Consider the following 21,223-nt stretch of genomic DNA (forward strand, 5'->3'; position numbering starts at 1 on the left):
AATGTAAGGAGAAATGCATTGGCAACAATACACAAGTCCTCCATGTCGGCAGCACAGTGTGAGAGATCCATGCTGTTATCTCATCCAATTAATGGAGCAATCCACCTGAAATTACCATTTCTTTTACAGAATTGGAAGGGGCCAATGGGTCCTCCAGAGCAGAACGGCACTATTTTCAGCTTTCTGGGCCCCATGCCCTCCTGTTACTGAGATGTGTACTGGTGAAGTTACCTGTATTACTTCCTGGATTTTAAATGGCCATCCAATAGGAAGCTGCAACCGATGTTGCAGCTTCCTAATGGCTCAAGATTTGGCAGCCATTTTGTTTCCCCGGAGGTAGTTTTAGACCTGATAACTTCATTGGTAAGTATCTCGGCGACCAGGGTGTTCCCAAAGCGTAAAATGTTTGTTTCAGGAGACCCCTGGTTCAAACCTTGTTGAAAGGGAAAAAAAAGGAACTGCTTTTAGAAGTTACAGAATACTAAGAAATGGCACTAAGGACATTCACGTGTTTCCCGCACTCAAAAAATGAGAACAATAGAAGCAAACACACAAACTAACCAAAAAATAGTATTTTACTGCTGAACGTAAGGAATAATGCCATATGGATGTAGTTGAACCTCATATCACAAAAATATACAAAATAGTGGTACATAGAATCAGTGGTGCTACACAAACAATGTGGTACATGGGAATATGCTCAGAATATCACAATAGTGTCTGTATCCCATTAGACGCCATGTGTCAAGGTAATTTTGATCAGGGTAATATCCTAAACACAGAAATCCCAAAACACGGGGAATTGAACATTATAACTAGGAGGAGGAACAAGGCAACAAGCCTGATAAGTCAGATCAATAACCAATATGGGGCCCACCTATTATGCAAATTAGTCTGTTTCCCACCACAATAACACATACCGGGTTCCTCTGCCATGTTCTGACTGCTCAGCGTTATTAGAAAGAATATACTGTATAGCAAAACAGTTGCCAGTTGATGGTGATTTTGGCAGGACGAAACATTGTAACGCTTGGTCTTTGTATTAACTTGACCAGGAGTGGCCAACTTCAGCCCTCATGGGCCACCAACAGGTCAGTTTTTCAGGCTATCTCTGCTTCAGACCAGGTCGCTCAGTCAAAGACTGCACCACTTGTGCTGAAGCAGAGATCTCCTGAAAACCTGACCTGTTTGTGGCCCTTGGGGGCTGGAGTTGGCCACTCCTGAACTAGACTAATTATTTGCAGTAATAAAGGGAGAGTAAATTATCGGTGTATAGTTATTATACACCCTTTCTGCGTGTTTTGGTTCAGGCTGATGTTTGGGGCAGTAAGTAAATGCCGCTTTGAATAATAGGTCAGTTTTCTCCCTATCGCTTACTAAGAAATTGTGCAATACCGTGACCGTAACCAGCTCTGCCAGTGTATTCTATGCAGCTGCTTTAGGACATTTATATTTGTAAATGCTATGATACTGTATAATAAGATGTAATTAACCAGCATCACATCTGCTAATGTGTATCGAGTCAATAGTTTTCAGCAAACCAATAAACCTAGAACACTTCCTGTTCAGCTCATGTAAATGGCATTACATGTGTGTGTTTGCAGCGGAAAGAGAAGCGGATGTGCTGCTCGAAGTATTCTTTGATGAGGAATTCCACGGGGGCTTAACATTAAGGTACTTGTACAGGAAACCAAACTCGCCATATAACCTGTATGTTATTGAGGTGTAGACTTGTTTCTAATAGTTTGCTCATTCTCTGTGTAATTGAAGGTGCTCCCAGTCGAAGGGTTATCGATTGCCAACATGTGCCTTAATCAACCTTTCTCACGGTAATCGTACAGAAAGCGGAGGGCAGAAGCTGACTGCTATAGTTAAACCACAACCAGCAATCAATCACTTTGTCCCTTACTCCCCTGAATTGTCTGCAGGAGGATCACAAAAAGGACATCTGGGCGCCCTTAACCACTCTCCACGCTCGCTATTTGTTCCCACACGGGTAAGACCCTATACACCTGCAAAGAATAAAGGCAGCGCACGACTCAGTGTAAATGTAATGCAGTTTAAATCAAAGGTGATAAATGCATGTACACGAATGAATATCAAAATAGCAGGGCATGTTTGGGGTACACGTTACCACTCTATGGAACTGCTGCTTCACCGCTCGGCTAACGACCGCCGTCATACTGTGCCTATGATCCGGTGTATGTGGAAATCCTTATGCTGCACAGATGTCTGTATCCTGGGAATCTTTACCGGAGCCCGATCCGCGTCCCTCCCTTGGGCGGTGCTCCCCCACGACTTGATGCCCTGCAATATATCAGGATTTGTTAAAGTGATTTTAACCAAACCACTTTAGCAAATCCTGATATATTCCAGGGCATCAAGGAGATTCGTGGGGGAGCACCGCCCAAGTGAGGGACGCGGATCGGGCTCCGGTAAAGATTCCCAGGATACAGACATCTGTGCAGCATAAGGATTTCCACATACACCGGATCATAGGCACAGGATGATGGCGGTCGTTAGCCGAGAGGTGAAACAGCAGTTCCATAGAGTGGTAACGTGTACCTCAAACATGCCCTGCTATTTTGATATTCTTTTTGCACATGCATTTATCACCTTTAATTTAAACTGTATTACATTTAACCTGAGTCGTGCGCTGTCTTCTTTACATGTTCCTTCTATTGATGTTGAGCCATCAACTTGACGAGCAGCGGACTCCTATTTATTGTCAGGTTTTTGTATTTAGTTCCTGATACTAAGTCACAAATTATTGTGGGTGCACTTTGTTTTTTGTTCTCTAAATATTACACTTCATTGATATCACTAATAATTATTTGCATCACAATTATCACTACACAATTGGTGCACAGTTTTCTCTTTTTTTTTATTAAACCTATACTCCTGCGTTCCAAGTAGTCCTTTTCCTGGTCCCATTAGTTGTGGTGTTGGGTCATGAGGCCTTTGGCAATCTAAAGCCTGGTACTCTCCTGCTCTATTAACTCTGCTGCCAACCGACCTGCAGTGCTTCTGTAATCAGGTCTGACTGCCTGCAGAACTGGTCTCAATTCCTTTTGCCGCTGTTATGCTTGCTAGATACTTGGTTCATTGCTCGAAGTGGCCACTCCTATTTTCACTCTAAAATGTGGTAATCTTAAACCGTTCATTCATTGACATGAAAAATGATGCACCCAGACAAAGTGTAAGGAGTTAATTTATACAAGTACTCCAGGCGAACTTTTTTTTTTAAAATAGGTTTGAAGCAGGGGGTCTCGGGAGCTAAACCACATTAATTCCAGCTCTTGGGACCCCCTGCTTCCCAAGATACTTACCTCAGTATGGGGTGCCGGTAACAGCACAGATGGGGCTATATGCGCTATCAAAATGGCAGCTTTAAATGTCCTTCCAGCCAATAGGAAGCCGTGATGCCATCCCTTGCCGCTTCCTATTGGTCCATATGACGTGGAATATTTAAACTGCGATACCAGCACCTCCTACGGAGGCAAGTATCTCGAAGCAGGGGGTCCCTGGAGCTGAAATGAATGCAGTTCAGCTCCGGAGACCCCTCCTGCTTCAAACATATTTTTTATATGGTCCCTTGACGTGCTCCCTTTTTTTAAAGACACTTTTTTTGTTTTTTGCACAGTGGAAGTGCTTTGCAAGCACTGCCTGAAGCACAGGACTTTGCATGCAAGAGATACCTGGACATGTCTTTCTGTGTAATATTGCAAAGTTCGACTGACCTTCTCTCGCCTGCAAACTCCTTTACATACTGAGGTTCACTAAGGTTTCTTACAGTGTAACAACCCCAAGCCAGCGTTAACGGCCACTGATTGTATCTATTCAATTGCCATTGAATGGCCGTTAACGCTGGATATCTAGAGAACACTTTGTGTGGAAGTACAGGTTATGAAGTCTTTTTTTAGATTTTGTTTGGAACGAAGTTTTGTAATGAGATTGACCAGTACTTTCTTTATCAATCAGCTTAACGGCAAACAACATTTTCAGGGAAATGTCAGCTCACCACAGAAAGGTTTTGTTTCTGCTGGAAATCAGAAACAAAAGGTAAGTCCCTTCAAATCTCCATTTCCATTTCCAGAAAATGTACAGAAAATGCAGTCTCCTTTTTATTTCTGATCAGTTTGACATTTTAGAACATTTCACAGGTAGGAAAAAGCAATCATAAGCACAGAAATAAATGTAATTTACTTTTGATTGTACAGATATAAAAGTGCGTCACCGTGCAATCTAGTAATTTTGATGTTTCTATGTCCTGGTGCAGCATGTCTTCACTCTGACAAATTGTTAAAAGGGCACTGACTGTCCTTCTCCCCCCTCTTATTCTTTTTCTCTGCTCAGAATAAACCAGACGATGAGTTTTGCAGTGTGTGGAATTCATTACAAGGCTCCGGAAAGGTTTGTTTATTGCCAAGCTTTGCTTTGACAATCTGCCTGACAGATGTTTGTTCTACCATTAGTGCACAGTGCCCATAGGGTGGTAATGCCTATATACACCTGCGAATGACCGTGTGAACTTCTTCTTTCTAAGGTTTCAAGTCTACCTCAGGAGAAGAAGCCTGGGCAGAGTACCCCGTTCCATAAAGGAGGTTACGCTGAGAGCAGCCCAAAGAGCCAGCCAAGAAAGCCAGAGGCAGCAAGAAAAGGTACGTGTGATCAGGGAGGTGTTTGACTACACCATCTTAAAATATCTAAGGAATTGCTTTTGCTCTTGGGCAGTAGGTGGTTACCAGGTAATTTATAATATGTGTAACCTCTATTAATCACACTCTGCTATTGTTTGTTTGAAAAGTGCCAACATAGTCCGCAGCGCTGTACAACAGGGGCACAGTGTCGGTATCTTACATAAAACGTTCTATACCAAATAAGGACAAACAAGTGCAAACAGATACAGAAGGTAATGAGGGCGCTGCTCCTGGGAGCTTACACTCTAGGGGGAGTAAGGGCAATGTTGAAACAAAAGGTAAAGTGGCTGCTCCGGGTGGGACAGGATATACAGCCGGATGGAGTATAGTCACTATCATATTTGGAGCACGTGTTGGAACCTTTGTCCAGCAGATAATGCTAATCAGAGCGCCCCATGGGCAGCAAGATTCCCATTGAGTGCAGGTCAAAGGTCTCACTCCAACATGCATTGGGCTGCACTTGGAAAAGGGTTCCCATGCTGGCAATGTTCAGGATGTACAGGCTCTGAATCAGCCAAGAGTCTTCATACGTTGGTGGCAAAGTATTCAGATAGAACTTCGCCTGTCAGTATTGTTGGATTTTGATGGCAGCTTCTAAAAATAGTTTCAACTGTTTCCTGTAACGCAAGAATGTTTCATCTGATTATCCTAATTATGTGACTTGCAGGGAAAGAAGATTCTAAACTTCCAAAAAATGAGACGGAACATCAGAATGTAGCAAATAAACAGGTACGTACATATTCGCTTCCTCAGTCAATCCCCATTTATAAAGGCGTTGGTTCCTGGAAAATTGTACATCATTAGATGATTAAAAAAAATATTCCTTTATTTTCGAGGAGGAACGTCCTCCGCAAAGTGATTGCCTTTTTGTACCAGACATAAATCCTGTCACTTATTGTACAATGCGCTTGGATTCATGTCATATTGATCTTTGTTGGTGTACAGCTAGATGAGAAAATGCAGATCAATGCCCTCTATTGATCAATTACTAATCTAACATGCTTAACAGGTACATTGCATATTGTTATAGAAGCTGCTTAAAAAAAGTAACTTTAAATCATTCATCCTTTTCTTTGAATCCTTTGATTGCTAGAATGCCCAGCAGTGAGAAGCCAGTTCCCATGCAGCTGTCACAGAAGCTGCTGCATGGATTATATGTATTGTTTTACATTAGCCACACTAAAGTCTGATGAAATGAAGACCGCACACAGGTCTGGAGTAAAGAAAAAAAATCTATTGGAGTCCAAGAGAAACCCCAACGATTCAGTCCTATACAGTACCTAGGACAGTCTGTGTTCTGTATCTTCATTTCATCGGACCTTTGTTTGGCTAATGTATTTCACATTTTGCGATTTGCTATATGTGCTCATGCTTATAACCATTTGATTATTTATATATGTATGTAGCATTCCCAATGACGGGGTTGTCTTACAGAATGTTTCCGATCCTGTGAAGCATGTCCGGCTTTTGAAGAGAAATGACAATCTCTCTGACTGCCAGCTGGGTAAAGCTGATCATCCCACTTTAGAAGGAAAGGTAAAAAGCCAGATATATATATATATATATATTTTTTCCTCGCACCCCTATAGGAAAGAATAATGATACCCAAATCTTGTATGTTAGAATAAATGCATCACCACTCTTTTATAGGTGTTGGATCAAATGCTAGATAACGTTCTGTAAAATTCCCATCTTTGCTGATCGCCGGTTTGTTTTTGTTTTTTATGAGATGTTTTTTTTTTTTTTTTTTTTTTTTTTTTTTTTTTACAATCCGATGCTTCATTCAGGTGACAAACATTGTAAATATTAAGTGCCCGGGAGGTAGAAATGGATGTCGCCCCAAAACAGTCTGAAGGGTGACCAGAGTGGGGCCAAATACTAGCACTATTTCAGTTGAACTTTTTTAATCTGAACCACGGGGTGCCTTTTGAGCATATCCGTGATCTCCCGTTGTCTGGGGAACCCCTGGCTTATGGGCTTATGAGCGACCATCCTGAAATGGACATGGGGTCCGCCATGGAAACTGGTGAGACAATATGGCTGCCGGGGTCAGGGCTCACTCTAGCAGCCAAAAGTAAAGCTGCAACAGCAAGGCTTTCTGCTGGTGACCCTGGCAGCCATTTTGTAGTTTGTTTGTCAAATCCATGGGGGGGGAATACAGATATCTCAAAGTAGGAGGTCCCAGGTGTGATTGGACATCTGATCAGCTCATGGGGGGAACCCTCTAGGTCAGGTAACTTACAAAAAAGATATTTGCAGGTTAAATACTTATCCGTGTTCTTCCCAGCTAAATAAAGAGTTTGAAAACCTCATTGCATCCATGAAGATTGGCAAAGACGACCAGGAGCAATCTGTACCCCCCGAGGAGAAGAGGAGCAGCAATGAGGAACACTTGTCTCCTCAATCTTTCGCCATGGTTTGTATGCAGTCATTTTTTAATATTGGTTCCTTTTTTGAAGTGAAACAAAATTTAGTTGGTGGAAATCGTAGTTGGAATTCTTACACCAGACACTGAATAGAAAAGGTCCTCTCCAGGGGCCCAGTCTCCAGTAGCGATCCACTCTACGATGTGGGAATGTAGATCAATCGATAAATACGGTCTGGGTAGTAGAGAAGCAGTCGTGTTTGAATGCTAATCAACATAAAGTAACATATTACAGTTTAACATACAGATGTGGCCAGACTTACTGGTTTTTTTTTTGGTGCTCTGGACCAACACACTGAATTACACGTCCCGTCCACGGCCTTGAACGGTATAGTTTGCAGCCCGGGATGATTGAGCCAGGACTCCCAAACCGTTACTCCTAACGGGCCAGCCACTCTGTAAGAGGTGCACAGAGGAGAGTCCCAGAGAGGACCGCCGTCTCCATGAGCATACCTTACATAGGTGTTGAAGCAGGGGGTCTCCAGAGCTAAACCCCATTTATTTTGGCTCTGGGGACCCTGTTTCCGGAGATGCAGAACTCTGATGGGGCTGGTCTAGCTTCCTATTGGACCACGTGACTCAAGAACTTTAAACCGCAGCAGTCTCTGGCACTCCTCAGCGCAGCTCTCAGACCCGTGGCTGGCTGTGGAGGTCGCGTTTAGAAGCAGAGACCCCTGCTGAGTTCATCCCCCACTCCCCCCCGGCCGCTTTCTATTTGTGAGCCGTGAGGCTGGCCACATCAGTACTGTCTGCAGAAGTCACGTATTGTTTCTTTTTAGCACCAGTATGAAATTGGGATGAATGTATTTGGCATATCTTCTTGGATCCGGAAAGGAAAAGCAGTTGTACCATTTCAAATAAATATGCTGCCCCTTATTACCATCACTATATGCTCCATGTCAATTTATCTGTTAGAAAGTATAGTTTAAAAGTAGTCCTGCCGCGCCTTGCGCTCCCTCTGCCGCGCCTTGCGCTCCCTCTGCCGCGCCTTGCGCTCCCTCTGCCGCGCCTTGCGTTCCCTCTGCCGCGCCTTGCGCTCCCTCTGCCGCGCCTTGCGCTCCCTCTGCCGCACCTTGCGCTCCCTCTGCCGCACCTTGCGCTCCCTCTGCCGCGCGTTGGTTCCATGATGCTTTTGGTCCCCTCTGACACGTGCCTCATAGTAAAAGCAAATAGAATTAGGGTCATTCTTTGTTGGTGGATATGCTCCTGGAAAGGGTCATTATAGGCAGTAACTATCCGTTCTCTAAGCAGCAGTATTTGTACAATACTGGGTGTGTAATCACACAGTTGCATTATATAGGAACTCGGCATGTAGGAGCAATCCAGTGTGCTCTAAAATAAGTCTGCTTTGACTGTAAATTGATATCCCTTTAGGTGTGAAGTTAATGTTTTGAAGTGAAGTGGTTCAGACATTTAAATAAACGCACACGCTTGGCGGGTTTTGCTTAGTTTTCATTTTTTCACGGATAGAAAGGAACACAAATGTTGAAGGAGATCTTGAAGATTGACCGCTCGGATTCTCCAGACCAGCACAAAGAAGCCAAACCTTTGCTGGCAGAAGTTAGGAAGGATCCTCTCACTGCCCCGCGCAGGCAAGCCAAGCAAATGGGTAAATATGCGTGGAACGCTGTTAGAAATGGTCTGTTTGTGTCAGAGATTGGATTAACCCAGGGGTGGGCAACTCCAGTCCTCGAGGACCACCAACAGGTCAGGTGTTCAGGATATCCCTGCTTCAGCACAGGTGGTGCAGTCGAAAGACCTGAGCCACTGATTGATCCACCTGTGCTGAAGCAGGGATATCCTGAACCTGACCTGTTGGTGACCCTTGAGGACTGGAGTTGACCACCCCATGGTTAACCTGTGACTAAATTGGAATATTGCGTGTTCGTTCTGCATTCCCGGCGAAACGGTCAGCAATCTGAAAAACCCCATCCTTTTTGGGTTGGAATTAGTGATGTGTACCCAACCCCCTCCCCACCCCTTCTTGGTGTGTCCCAGTTTAAGCTAAACTATAAACTAAATGAGAAGAGATTGCTGGCAGATGCCCTGCTGATGTTTTCATTGGTTTATACCTGGCGCAGCAAAGTTGTTCAGTTTCTTATTAAAACGTTCTTTGTAGTAAGGGAATTTCTATAGCATGCGGCTGGAAACGTGGGGTTTTCTTTGTGGCTACTTTTGTATTAAATGTTTATAATTGCGCTCTATTTTTGTCCTTTTTTTATTGTTTATTTGGAATGCCCCAACATATTCCACTGCAGGGTACGATGGGGGTACAGTTATGTAAATTACATAAACAGAATGGCATACCAAATAAGAACAAACACACACAAACTGATAGATTTAATGAGGGCCCTGCCCGTGAACGTACAGTATAAAGGGAATGAGGGACAATTGAAACAAAGGTAAAGTAGCTGCTCATTGTAGGACAGAGTATGGTCCAGTCACACAGCTGATCCCGTTTAGGTTTGTGGTGGTTAGTGTGGAGTTTGGTCCAGCCGCAATGCAGGTCCCAATAGGATTAGGGTTACGCCAAATAGGCTTCTTTGACACGTGAGTTTTCAGAAAGTTTATAAATGTCTGCATGCTAGGGGGGAGTCTCTCGTGCGTGGAAGGGAATTCCAGCAAGGGAGGACAGCACAAAGTAATATTGGCCAGAGTGAGAGGATGTAATAAGGCAGGAGGAAAGGTTGATGCCATGGACAGAATATGGGGGGTGTTTAGGGATATATTTGGTGGTGAGGGTTGAGATATGAAGAGGGGAGGGAGCAGCATTGTTGAGAGCTTTGTACGCCAGAACTAGGGTTTTTAATTTGACCCTGGAGGATATGGGAGGCCAGTGTAGGGATTTGCATAGTGGCGAAGTGGAGCAGTGAGTGAGGTAGTAGTCTGGCAGCAGTATTTTGATTGGAGTTGGGACAGACCAGGGGAATGCCAACTAGGAGAAGGTTGCCGTAGTCAAAACGGGACAGGATGAGTAATTGAATTAGGATTTTAGTTGTCATGAGTGAGAGGGGCGTATCCTCACAATATTTTGGAGGTGGAGACAGCAGGACTTTGAGAGTGAGTATGAGGAATGGAGGAGAGGGCAGCATCAAAGATGACCCCTAGGCAGCGGGCTTGGGGTGTTGATTGTGATATTGGGTTTGGGTGTAGGTGTGGAAGGGGGAATGAGTATTAGTGCTGCTTTGGACATGTTAAAGCTTCAGATAACATTGGGGTATCCAGGTGGGGACACGGGACGAGAGGGCTGATGTCAGGGGAGATGTAAATGTAAAGTATCATTGGCATAGAGGTGATGCCGAAAGCCAAAAGATTATATTGGTTCACAAAGGGTAAAGTGGGGTGTAGAGTGAGAATAGCAGAGGGTCAACAGAGTCTTGTGGGACTGAATAGAAGACACCAGAGAAGGAAACACAGAATGGTTGGATAGGTAAAACATGAACCAGGAGCGGGGATGGGTCATGTAAACCAATGGAGTGGAGAGTGCAGGAGAATGGGGTGATCACTGTCTAATACAGCAGACCGATCCTGGAGTATTCGTAAGAAGTGACTCTTAGGCTTGGCTGTGAATATTCCCAATAATGCTACTCTTTACAGTGTGATGGTGCTGTCTACATAGGGCTTAACTCCAATCCTCAAGGGCCAACAGGTCAGATTTAAAGAATATCCCTTCAGCACGGGTGGCTAAGTCAGAATGACTGAGCCAATGATTGAGCCACCTGTGCTGAACCAGGGATGTCCTTAAAACCTGACCTGTTGGTGGCCCTTGATTTTCATCGTCCCTATTTTCCTGCCTTTTCACACTTGGATCTCTCTGTCATGGATTTGCACTGAAGTGCCATCCAATGAACATGTTAATATGGAGATCTATGTTTGCAGAATTGTATCATATGGGACCTCGCTCTCCTGTGTACAGTGACGGTAAATGTGTATTTTCTGTTATGCAGCTGCTCACATGAATTGGGCTCCAGCATTAGGTTCACCTTTCAGTACCCCCAATCCAGAGCTGTTACGCCCACCTTTGCTGCCACAGCCGCCTCCTTTGGGCACACCAGTGTCTGAACTCTCCCGTATCTGCTCCCTGGTTGGAGTGCCTCCGCCTGAATTCTCCTTCCTGCGAACACCACAGGTAGAGCATATGTCTAAGGGATCCTAAGCATTTAGGTCCTTATTAAACTCGCAATTAATGCGAAAATAAGTCTTTTCCACTCGTAGTAAAACTATTTTTTTTATCTCCCCCTCCCCCACCCATTAAATATTTCGCCTTTTGTCCTGTTCTCTCGGTTAATATGCTAGAATACCCTGTTTTTATTAACTTGTGATTTGTGGGTACACGTCTCCATACACAGTATTGTCATTTGATTTCTTTGCTTTTTCTTCCCAGTTTATCTGTGTGAGCTGCCTGGCTTTCCATCTCTTGTATGATTAAAACGTTCTGTTTATTACAGGCACTGACTGTTTGTCAAGTGAAGCTGTCAAGTGGTTTGATCATACATGGACCTCCGTGTCATGCTGAAAATGAAGCCAAGGAGAAAGCTGCATTTTTTGCCCTACAAAGGCTGGTAAAAAAAAACATGACTTCCATTTACTCTCAAACTGCCCTACAAGGTCCCCCAAAATACTCAAACTTTTTATTCTCCCTTAGCCATTTTTTATTTTTAAAGAGCGAATTTGTTGTCCGCTTACTGCCATTTTATTTTGCTGGATTCTTCATGACAGTGGGTGCTATTGGATTAGCTCTGCCTCTGTTTTTTAAATGGGACAGCAAGTTCTCCTGCAGGAAGCTCTACAAAAGGTCCCTCCCACTTCCTGCACTGTCTTTGGTTCCTCCCCTAGGTAAAAAGAAACAGAACCAAGATATAATTAATAAACCTTGGCGGGCAAGATGTGCCCACTGTCGTGAGTTATTGTAAGCTGACAAATGTTCTCTCCGGTTCCCCATCATGATAGTAAGCACCGTTGGGATATACCCAAGGAATGTAGAATCAGAAGAGCAAAGAAAAACAGCACTTCCATATTCATAAAACTACAATGCAGCTGCTTCAAGGACTGGTCTGTCAAAGCTTGCGTCTACTGAAGCCTGAATGTCCGAAACATTTGTGAATTGTTAAATTGAAGGAGGACCACAATGCTGATTTGCATATACAGTATGCACGGGAGATTGCCATGTGTTTGGCCTTCAGAGTGCAGCCACCACCCTAGTTAAATGAGCTTTCACATCTGACCATCTCCATAATATGGAGCTTTTCTTCTTTGGCTGGAATTGGGCAAAATGACAGAATTAGAATCTCCTGATTTTTTTAGGGACGAAGCTAAAACTATCCTAGTCAGGAAAAGATGCTCACCACCGGTCTGTATTGAATTGTCAACCAGTTCTTTGCTGACTAGTGCCTGAGGCTCTCCTGTTTTTTCCGCAGAAGTGATTGCAATAAGAAATACTGCTTAGCACACTGATAATCTTAATGGGACTTGCTGTCCCGGTTCAAATAGATGGGCCATAAGTGCCTCTAATACCATGGGACGATATGACGTTGGTACCTTAGTCCAGGATTATACAAAGCACAATAAATCCAATGTAACATACATACCTATCGCGACGGCCGTGCAGGGCGGCAGACTGGAGAGGAGACAGAGGAATTTGTTCTTGGCAGGCGACCGTCACGTAAGCAGTTCAGCCAATGAGGGCGAACCGCTCATGGCCACGCCTCCCTGTCTCCAGCTGCCTCCTTTCTACAGTTCAACTTGCCGCTTTGCCGTATCGCAGCGGTGACGTCATCGGATAGCGCTACCGCCCGGCAGTTTAGGTATAATCGTAGCCTTGGTCGTTTAACTACCTGTAGGAATTTAATGAAGCCAAACTTCTCTCCAGCAACCTGACTGCTGACTCTTGGGCTTTTAGGAGCTCAGACCAAGTCCTTTCCTAAATCTTATGAAGAAATTGTATCGCAGTATATCATTTTAGTATTTCTGTTTTCAGTTAAAAAAAAAAATTCTTTCCCTGTGATGTGTGACACATTGTACGTAGTGGAATTTGCAGATGCAATTAATTCATCGCCAATGGGCCCCTGTATCTCCTTTTTCCCGCAAGTGGTGAGGTCCCACCGGTACGAACTATGTTTAATTTCTCATTCTTCCATGATCATTCACAGAGCTCGGGAATGAATTTCCCATTAGTGCCTCCACCCACCCTGTTTCCCAACTATCAAACTCTTGGAGCGCCCGTCTCCCCTGGGACGATCCCTTCAATGTTTTCTCAGCCAACAGGTAAGTTCCGCTTTTGGAATGAATGCTGCTGCATCAGTGTTTTGGACACAGTCCGTTTACCATAAGGAACTAGGTAATTGAACGGAATTGCCCGTGTATATTATATTACATGCACTCAATTAGTGGAAATTATTAGCAACTGATTGGTAGGAGCTTGTGAGGGGGCACAATATGTCTGCTCAAAAGTAGTGAGGATTGCGACACCCAAAGTAGGTTTAGGGGAATAGTTTACACTGCTTGAAAAAAAGAAATGGCACATTTAGGCTGCTAAATACCTCCAATGACTTGTCGCTGCATTTGTTTGCATTGCAAATCGCATGATAACTCATTCAAACTCGAGCAAGTGGTAACGCATTATAATGCATTGTCTGCTACATCTGTATCTAGTTTGGCCAGATGACGGGAGACTAATAAACTGAAATGTATTTCATGTGAAATGCTAGAAACATGCAACTTATTTTATTAGAAGATAATGATCAATGCAAGCTAATGATACAGCACTTGGTTATGTTGCTAATATTTATAGATTCTTTAGATTGAAACACAGATGATTTTAGCCTGCAAATATGAGACCCTGATTCTTAAATTAAAACCTCTCTGCTCTTACTGGTGCAGCTAACATGATGCCTCAGTCTCCACATGTCTTTGGGGGCGTGTCCTGGAGACCCACAATACCACTTCATAAGCCGTACTACCAAGGTTCCTACCCTGGCAATTCGCCTCTAATGGGTCATATGCCAGTTGGCAGTCACAACCAATTTATACCACTTCAGGTAAGACACTTCAAATGTAACGTTTAATGGCCACTGTATTTACTTTTACATAAGCTGTGTTCCTCAGTAATATGTTGGGGTCCTACTTGCATAGATTGAAGATATATATTATGATTATTATTATTATTCAACACCTTTGCTGGGAATAGTGCTTTAGAATGTGTAATAACTGGTATGCTGGGGAAGTTTACAGTACAATTAGTACATTTGTACGATTCGCTTTATGAAAACGTGATGATTTTTTTTTTTTGTTAATATTTGGAGCCCGCTGCAGGTGTTGTAATCCTGCTGGCTTGGACATTCAGGGCCTTAATTGCTAAGTGGTGCTATTCTGTAAACCCCACTCATTTGTAATGTTTAGTAGGTTTTTCGGTTGAGCCAATGGATTAATGGTGGTAGAAGACAGGAAGTTTATTTTTTACCATTTTTCAACAATCTTATGAGCCTACTATTTAGATGCAACATTTCCTAAGGAATGTGAGTTTGTACAGAGGCCATATGGTGAAAACTAAGTGAGCTGTAGTTATTATATTAGCATTCCTTTTTCCACAGCATTGTAGAATAATACGCTTCAAATTATGATAGGAAATTGAACTAAATATAAGCGTGGTATCCTTAGTCTTTGAAGAAACTGTTGTGTGCCCTCCTGTCATTGTGCATCGAGAAGGAGTGGGCCACATATGCTATTTGTCAATGAACTTGGCTCATTCTTTCCCCACAGGTAACCAAGCAAAGAGTAGCTGTTAATAAGAATACTGAATGCAAGGAGCCATTGAATACTTCCCAAGTTCCTCTAAACAACGATCAGCGATTGGTTCCCGATGTTGGCAACCAGATACCTCTGGATATTTCCATGTCTTTGACATCGCCACTAACTCATCCATCCAGCACTCTGACTCCTCACAGCAAACCAACACCAGGCTCCGCCGGCAAACGAAAACCACGGAAACTAGCCGTCAACTTCAGTGCGCCAAAGTCTTCAGAGTAAGCAGACCGAGGGTCTGGATTTCACCAACTTTTTAATCTTGCCTTAACATTAGGCGTGCACAACTGTCTTGTATTTTAAATCGTAACGCGTAGTGATTTTTTTGATTAAAGGCCGATGGTACATATGAATGACGCCCCTCTCAGCCCAATAACGTAATTTTAGGAACTGTTCTAGCTTTCTCACATTTTTAATAAATTCCCTGGTATTTGACCTCCCCTGTCATGGAGTCCTTTATTACAGAAGTTATTGAGACAATGATTATAAATGTGGTTATCTTATGTATGTAACCACATTCTGAACATAGTATAGAAATGTAATATCTTCTGATCACCGCTCCAGTTTGTATGCGTAGGACAAGGCCTGTGGGTTTTTACTGGTTGTGGCCAAAGCCTCTCGGTGGCGAATGAAACAACCCAGGAGGATGCTATCAATGCTGCTACATTTCTTTATTTACAGCTTAAAAATCTACAGTCACATTTAAACAAAGTACTTTATCTTCTACTTCTTGAGCTGCAGATAAGCACTATACCTGGTTTTTTTCCCTACATAAGTAGCATAGTGGATTCTCCCCAGGGGACATTTGACCCATTCCCTGTTTGGGCGTCCTTAACCCTTTGTAGATACCTCCTGGATGTGAAAGGTTGACGTTCTTGGCCATACTTTGTTTGCCCTCTTGGGTATGTACCACGTCCTGGCATACTTCCCCCCGCTTTACCAATATTTGTTTGCAAACCGCTTTTATCAATTACTTTTCCCGTAAATATGGGATATTTTTTTAAGTACTGGAATTTTTCATTGGGTCTTATACAGAACAGTATTTTATTAAAGAAAGGGAAGACTTTTATGTGCTCATTTCTCTATAGTTTCTTAATTTTTTTTTTAAATAACTCACTATTTACCTACAAAATGGCATGTTTTAAAGTGGCATGTAATGTAATGTATGTAACATTTGTGTTAAATGTTGTGTTAAATTGTGCAGTTAAAGATTCATGGCATGTAGCTGCACCCCAACTTGTACAAATTAAGATGTTTTGAGATTTCAACACAAAATATGGCAAAGAATTGCCGAATTGTATATGAATTAAACGTTTGTGAAATTAAGTGTCTTGGTGACTATTTTGAATTCCTAATTTAAATCGGTTTTGCAAGTTTCATATTGTCATTTTTTTTTTCTGTTAGGTTTTCCCAGGTTAATCTAGGGCACAGTGGCCAACTCCAGTCCTCAAAGGCCACCAACAGGTCAGGTGTTATTGATGATCTCTGCTTCAGCACTGTCATTGAGCAACCTGTGCTGAAGCAGGGATATACTGAACCTAACCTGTTGGTGGCCCTTGGGGACTGCAGTTGGCTACCCCTGATCTAAAGTCTTCTAAAAAATCTTATGAACAAACTTCACACAAATGCATAAGAAGCATTCTTCAGTAACATATTTGGGTAAAATTGAATATTCTGCCCATGCACAAAGGGCATGTCTGACCTACACAAACATTTAAGGAGCAGGTCCTCTCTTTCTCTCAACCCCTCCCCCCCATTTTAGTGGTTGGGATCCCTGGAGCTGAACCTCTAATTTCACTTTGAAGATTCCCCTTTGTACCAGTTACCATGAAAGATGCAACCGGTACTTCCTAGTTATTCAAATCCCCTGGTGTCTCGTGACCCAATAGGAAGCCGTAGCATATTGGCTCTTGTTACACCAGATATCTTAACCAACATTTAGTTTCCTGTGGAGGGGCCGTTACCGGGAAGTGTCTTGGGAACCAGGGTTGCCCCGGAGATGAAAATAGCAGGGAGTCTGCACCTTTAAACACTACCTTCTCCATTTTCTATTCCTTCAGGGGGAGAATGACAAGTCTACGTTGGATTGTGTTCTGTTAAATTAACATGTCAACTTAAGTTGTGTCCTATTATGCCTAAATGTGCATCTACAAAGCTCAATACCTTAATCCTATGGTATGTCCTGTTTTGTGCGGTTAGTGATATTTCTATATTAAAGGCGTTCCCCCTAACCGCACCTGTCTGAAGTTCCGTTAACGCAGGGACTTAATGTTTGTATTTGTATAGACAGTGTCTTATTTTTGTGATGTACCAAGTGACCTATACCTATGATGTACATATTGAGGAGAAATCCAAAAAGGAAATCTATATATTAGATCTAATCTATATATTGAACCAAATTCCAGTTGGCATTTTCTTGAGTTGAGGCTACTGTATTCCTCCTACAAAGCAGAGTAATGGCTTCCATGTTATTCAATGGCAGTGTGGATGCAGATTAGCACATCTCTAACCATAACACACCAAATGGGGGCCCATCACGCCTGCTACAGCTCTACTTTAACAAATGCCTAATATATCGGCATACTCAATGTACTTTATTAACTGGTTCAGGACGTGGAATAGTGTTGCAACATCAAAGAGCCACACTTTGTGTTGAAAAATGCAAGAGACACATCACCAGTAAATCAAATGGTCGCAAAAGAAAGACACTCCAGAACTAGGTGGCCTTTACACAGCCCACTTGAATAACATTTGACGCCCCTTTGCATAGCTTCATTATTTTCATTGACTGATTTCAAACAATGACTCCATTTACTCTAGAATGTCACCAAATATATTGTCTAACATGACTGCTCATTAGCCAGCAGTCTTATAAAGATAATTGAATGCTGATTAGGTTTTATTGTTACAGCTAAAGGCGAGTGTCTAATGAAAACCAAAGGCAATTATGACATTCTTGGTTGCAAGGATTATTGCTATAATAGACTTCTAGCAATCCAACAGGGCACGTACTTGCCACGCTTGCTCTATTCTCCTTACATTGCACTTGCAAAGTAATGTTTCTATGAGAAAAGTTAGGATGATACCTTTTTGTTTACTTCTAATATTAATTTAGATGCAACACTGGGTTACTCAAATGATGACAAAGGGCAGAGAAATGTCCAAGGCCGCAAAACCTATTTGTAAACCATTAGCAATGTAATCGGCTTCTTATAAAGACACTTCATGTAACAATTGCACTTATTTGTTGCCTGAGAAAATGGGTTGATTTTATTTATTGTGGGGGGGGGGGGACATGCTTATGCTACACTTTAGTTTTTTAACTGACAATTGCATCTCTATTCTCACCACTTTGAATAAAGGTCTTGGCGTATAAAAAAAAAATATATTCATATTTTTTTTTTCTTTGCTGTTTTTGTAGGTAAAGCAGCAAAGAAAAAAACATATTCACATTTTCTGTATGCAAAAACCTTTTATTGAAGGTGGTGAGATTAGAGATGCTACAGGGACATGAACTTTCATTCACAGGAGTGGAAGTTGAAGAAAGTTTAATTTTGCTGTACCCCACACCTCACTTTACAAACAGTCTTATTACAGCAGAAACCAGGTAAATATGGCAGTTCTTTAAGCATCTGGTCATTATGAAGATGCTGGGGCTTATTCAATGAAGGGTAATAGTGCCATATCAAGTCAACATTACCACACAAACTTCCCCATATGTACATTTCACTGTTGATTATTTTTTTTAATGGAATTAAGACAGAATGGTTCTACTTGTAGAATCCCAACAATCTTGAGTTTTTATTCTCATAGTAGAATTAATTTTAGCTGGTTCAATATGTAGACATGTAGTGTATCACATTGTTCTTGTTCTGTACATAACACATCTCCCAGTATAACTCTGAGTACAGCAGACTTTCTGTCGATTTTCAATGTCATTCGTGTAGAACAGTTTCTACTCTTTTTGGTGCTCGCGGCACACTTGGAAAATCATTTTTGCTTTGCGGCACACTAAAATTTGGATTTTTGGCCTATAGCCAGGGAATGCGACCAAATAGTCATTCCGTGCTGACACTGCCAACTGAGCAGAGGACACACACTCACACTCTCTCTTATTCCCCTCCACACAATTATCCCCACAGAACAAGCAGGGGAGGGTGTTGGATAATTAAGTCGTCCATTTTTTTTTAAATTATATATATATTTATATATAATATATATTTATTTTATGGAACACTTCCGTCTGCTTTGAGAAACGCTCATGTAGAATATCACAATATATCCTTACATGTCACACCAGAGGGATGAACAGAGATGAATAGCAACAGATCCATTAGCAGTTTACAACACTTCATCTGAAATCATTCTGTAATCGTTTTCTATGTGCATACAGTATGGTATACATATCCATACTGTGTATGCTAAATTATGTTTGTGGAGACATCCTGTGTGTAGGAGTGTATTGGCTTTGAGAGAGAGACAGAAAAACATAACGTCTAATATTTTTTGTAACAATCTTTTTTTTATTGGCAACACATAGACATGAGTACAGTGGTGTCATAGGCACATGACAACATTTCTTATCTGGGTTCGACAAGGTGTTGGCCAATAGAGTAAGCGCTGAAAAGGGGGGGAGAGTGAGAACCAGGGGGGAAGGGGGAGGCAGACAAATGGGGGGGGGGGGTTCGGGGGGTTTCTGACTTCCTCCTATGCCTGGGTCTGCCCTCTTCAGGCCTAGTCCTTGTGGCCTGCTCCAGGGATCCCAAGTGTTCTAGAATTGTGGCATTTTTTTGCGAAGCATGGCTGTGAGTTTTTCCATAGGCATAACTTCGTCTATCCATCTAAGTACCGTGCTTCTCGCGGGGGCCTTAGTCTGCTTCGAGGCCGCCGCAACTGAGCATCTGGCTGTGGTTAGAATGGATGTTACCAGTCTGCACATTGGGGAGGGGTTGGGGGGTAAGGTCATCGATAGGTTTGCTCAGCACAAAGGTCAAGGGGTCCAGGGGGAAAAGAAGCCCCGTGGTCTCTTGGAGAAGCGTCTGGATCATAGTCCAGTACCTCTGGATATGACCACCAAATGTGGGCCATGTCGCCCTTTTGACCACATCCTCTCCAGCACAGGTCAGGGGTGCCGGGGAAGATCTGGCTCAGCCTAGCCGGGGTCAGGTACCACTGAAATAAAATTTTATAGATATTCTCTTTTGTCACTGTACAAATTGAAGTCTTTGCGGCCAATCCCAGATGTCCTCCCACTCGTCCATATCTATCGGTATGTTGAGGTCCTCGGACCATTTTTGCATATAGTGGTGGGTCGGTTGCCGACTCCATCGCCCTATAGATCTCAGAGATTGGACCTCTTTGATAAGTACCTTTGCTACATAGAGACTCAAATTTGGTTAATGAGGGGAATTTGGGGAAAGGGATAATAGAAAGTGCCTAATTTGCAGGAACTTGAACAAATGGAGATCTTGTGATTGGTATTTATCTCAAAGTTCCTGGAAGGAGAGGATCTCCTCTTTCTTCAGCAGATCGGCGACCAGCCTTATACCAAGACCTTTGAATTGGTCGAATTGTCTTTTAGAACACACAGGTGGGAAGTGTGGGTTTCCAAAGATAGGGGTGAGTTGAGATGGGATAGCTAACAGGTCATACTTCCCTTTGCTTTTAAGCCAGACGTCCCATGTGCATCTCATTGCCCCTAGTTCAAACCTCCGCGGTTCTCCCTCCCTTCCTCCCGAGGACCATAGTTGAACCTGGAGAGGGGTGGGAGCCGCATGATGTGATTCTATTGCTAGCCAGCAGGTGGAGGCCAGGTCGTAATGCCAAACTACAGCCTGCTTCAGCTGAGCCGCAAGAGTATCTGACCACGTCAGGTACCCCCAGACCTTCCCTCGTTTTTGGGGAGAGCATCACTGATCTTGGGACCCTTGGTCTCCTATCGTTCCAGATAAATTGGAACATAAGGGCCTGGATGTTTTTCAGGGCTGCTAGTGGGACAACTTCAGGGAGGGTTTGGAAGGAATAGAGTAGTCTCGGGAGAATGTTCATATTTATTGAAACTATTCTTCCAAACCAGGAAATTTGGAGCTTTTTCCATGATTCTAGGTCTTTTTTTATTTGGTCAAACAAGGGGGGATAGTTGTATTGGTATAAGGTTCCGTAGGTGCTTGATATTTTAATTCCGAGGTATTTAATGTGAGTGGTGCTCCACTTATATTGATAATTAGATTGTAGGAGTTTCCACTCCGGGTCTGGGAGGGATACGTTGAGGGCTTCTGATTTATCCATGTTAATCTTA

The 21,223-nt window shown here is 42.8% G+C and overlaps 1 protein-coding gene across 4 annotated transcripts in view; it reads left to right on the forward strand.

Annotated features, from left to right (window-relative positions):
- Positions 1 to 16,251, forward strand: part of XRN1 (5'-3' exoribonuclease 1) — a 53,566-nt gene extending 37,315 nt beyond the window's left edge. The window contains exons 30-44 of one of the 4 annotated variants that reach the window (XM_075570110.1): positions 1,605 to 1,674; positions 1,771 to 1,829; positions 1,929 to 1,996; positions 3,982 to 4,062; positions 4,357 to 4,413; positions 4,547 to 4,661; positions 5,368 to 5,429; positions 6,135 to 6,236; positions 6,988 to 7,116; positions 8,596 to 8,734; positions 11,073 to 11,254; positions 11,574 to 11,687; positions 13,275 to 13,389; positions 14,005 to 14,162; positions 14,884 to 16,251. In XM_075570110.1, the coding sequence (XP_075426225.1) occupies positions 1,605 to 1,674; positions 1,771 to 1,829; positions 1,929 to 1,996; positions 3,982 to 4,062; positions 4,357 to 4,413; positions 4,547 to 4,661; positions 5,368 to 5,429; positions 6,135 to 6,236; positions 6,988 to 7,116; positions 8,596 to 8,734; positions 11,073 to 11,254; positions 11,574 to 11,687; positions 13,275 to 13,389; positions 14,005 to 14,162; positions 14,884 to 15,150 (1,718 nt within the window). In that variant the 3' untranslated portion in view covers positions 15,151 to 16,251. Of the gene's footprint in view, positions 1 to 1,604; positions 1,675 to 1,770; positions 1,997 to 3,981; positions 4,063 to 4,356; positions 4,414 to 4,546; positions 4,662 to 5,367; positions 5,430 to 6,134; positions 6,237 to 6,987; positions 7,117 to 8,595; positions 8,735 to 11,072; positions 11,255 to 11,573; positions 11,688 to 13,274; positions 13,390 to 14,004; positions 14,163 to 14,883 lie in introns of all 4 variants that reach the window. The other 3 variants (XM_075570108.1, XM_075570111.1, XM_075570109.1) reach the window with 3 other exon arrangements.
- The last annotated feature ends 4,972 nt before the right edge of the window (positions 16,252 to 21,223 follow it).

The sequence above is a fragment of the Ascaphus truei genome, chromosome 14 (assembly GCF_040206685.1).
Source record: "Ascaphus truei isolate aAscTru1 chromosome 14, aAscTru1.hap1, whole genome shotgun sequence".
Lineage (NCBI taxonomy): Eukaryota > Metazoa > Chordata > Amphibia > Anura > Ascaphidae > Ascaphus > Ascaphus truei.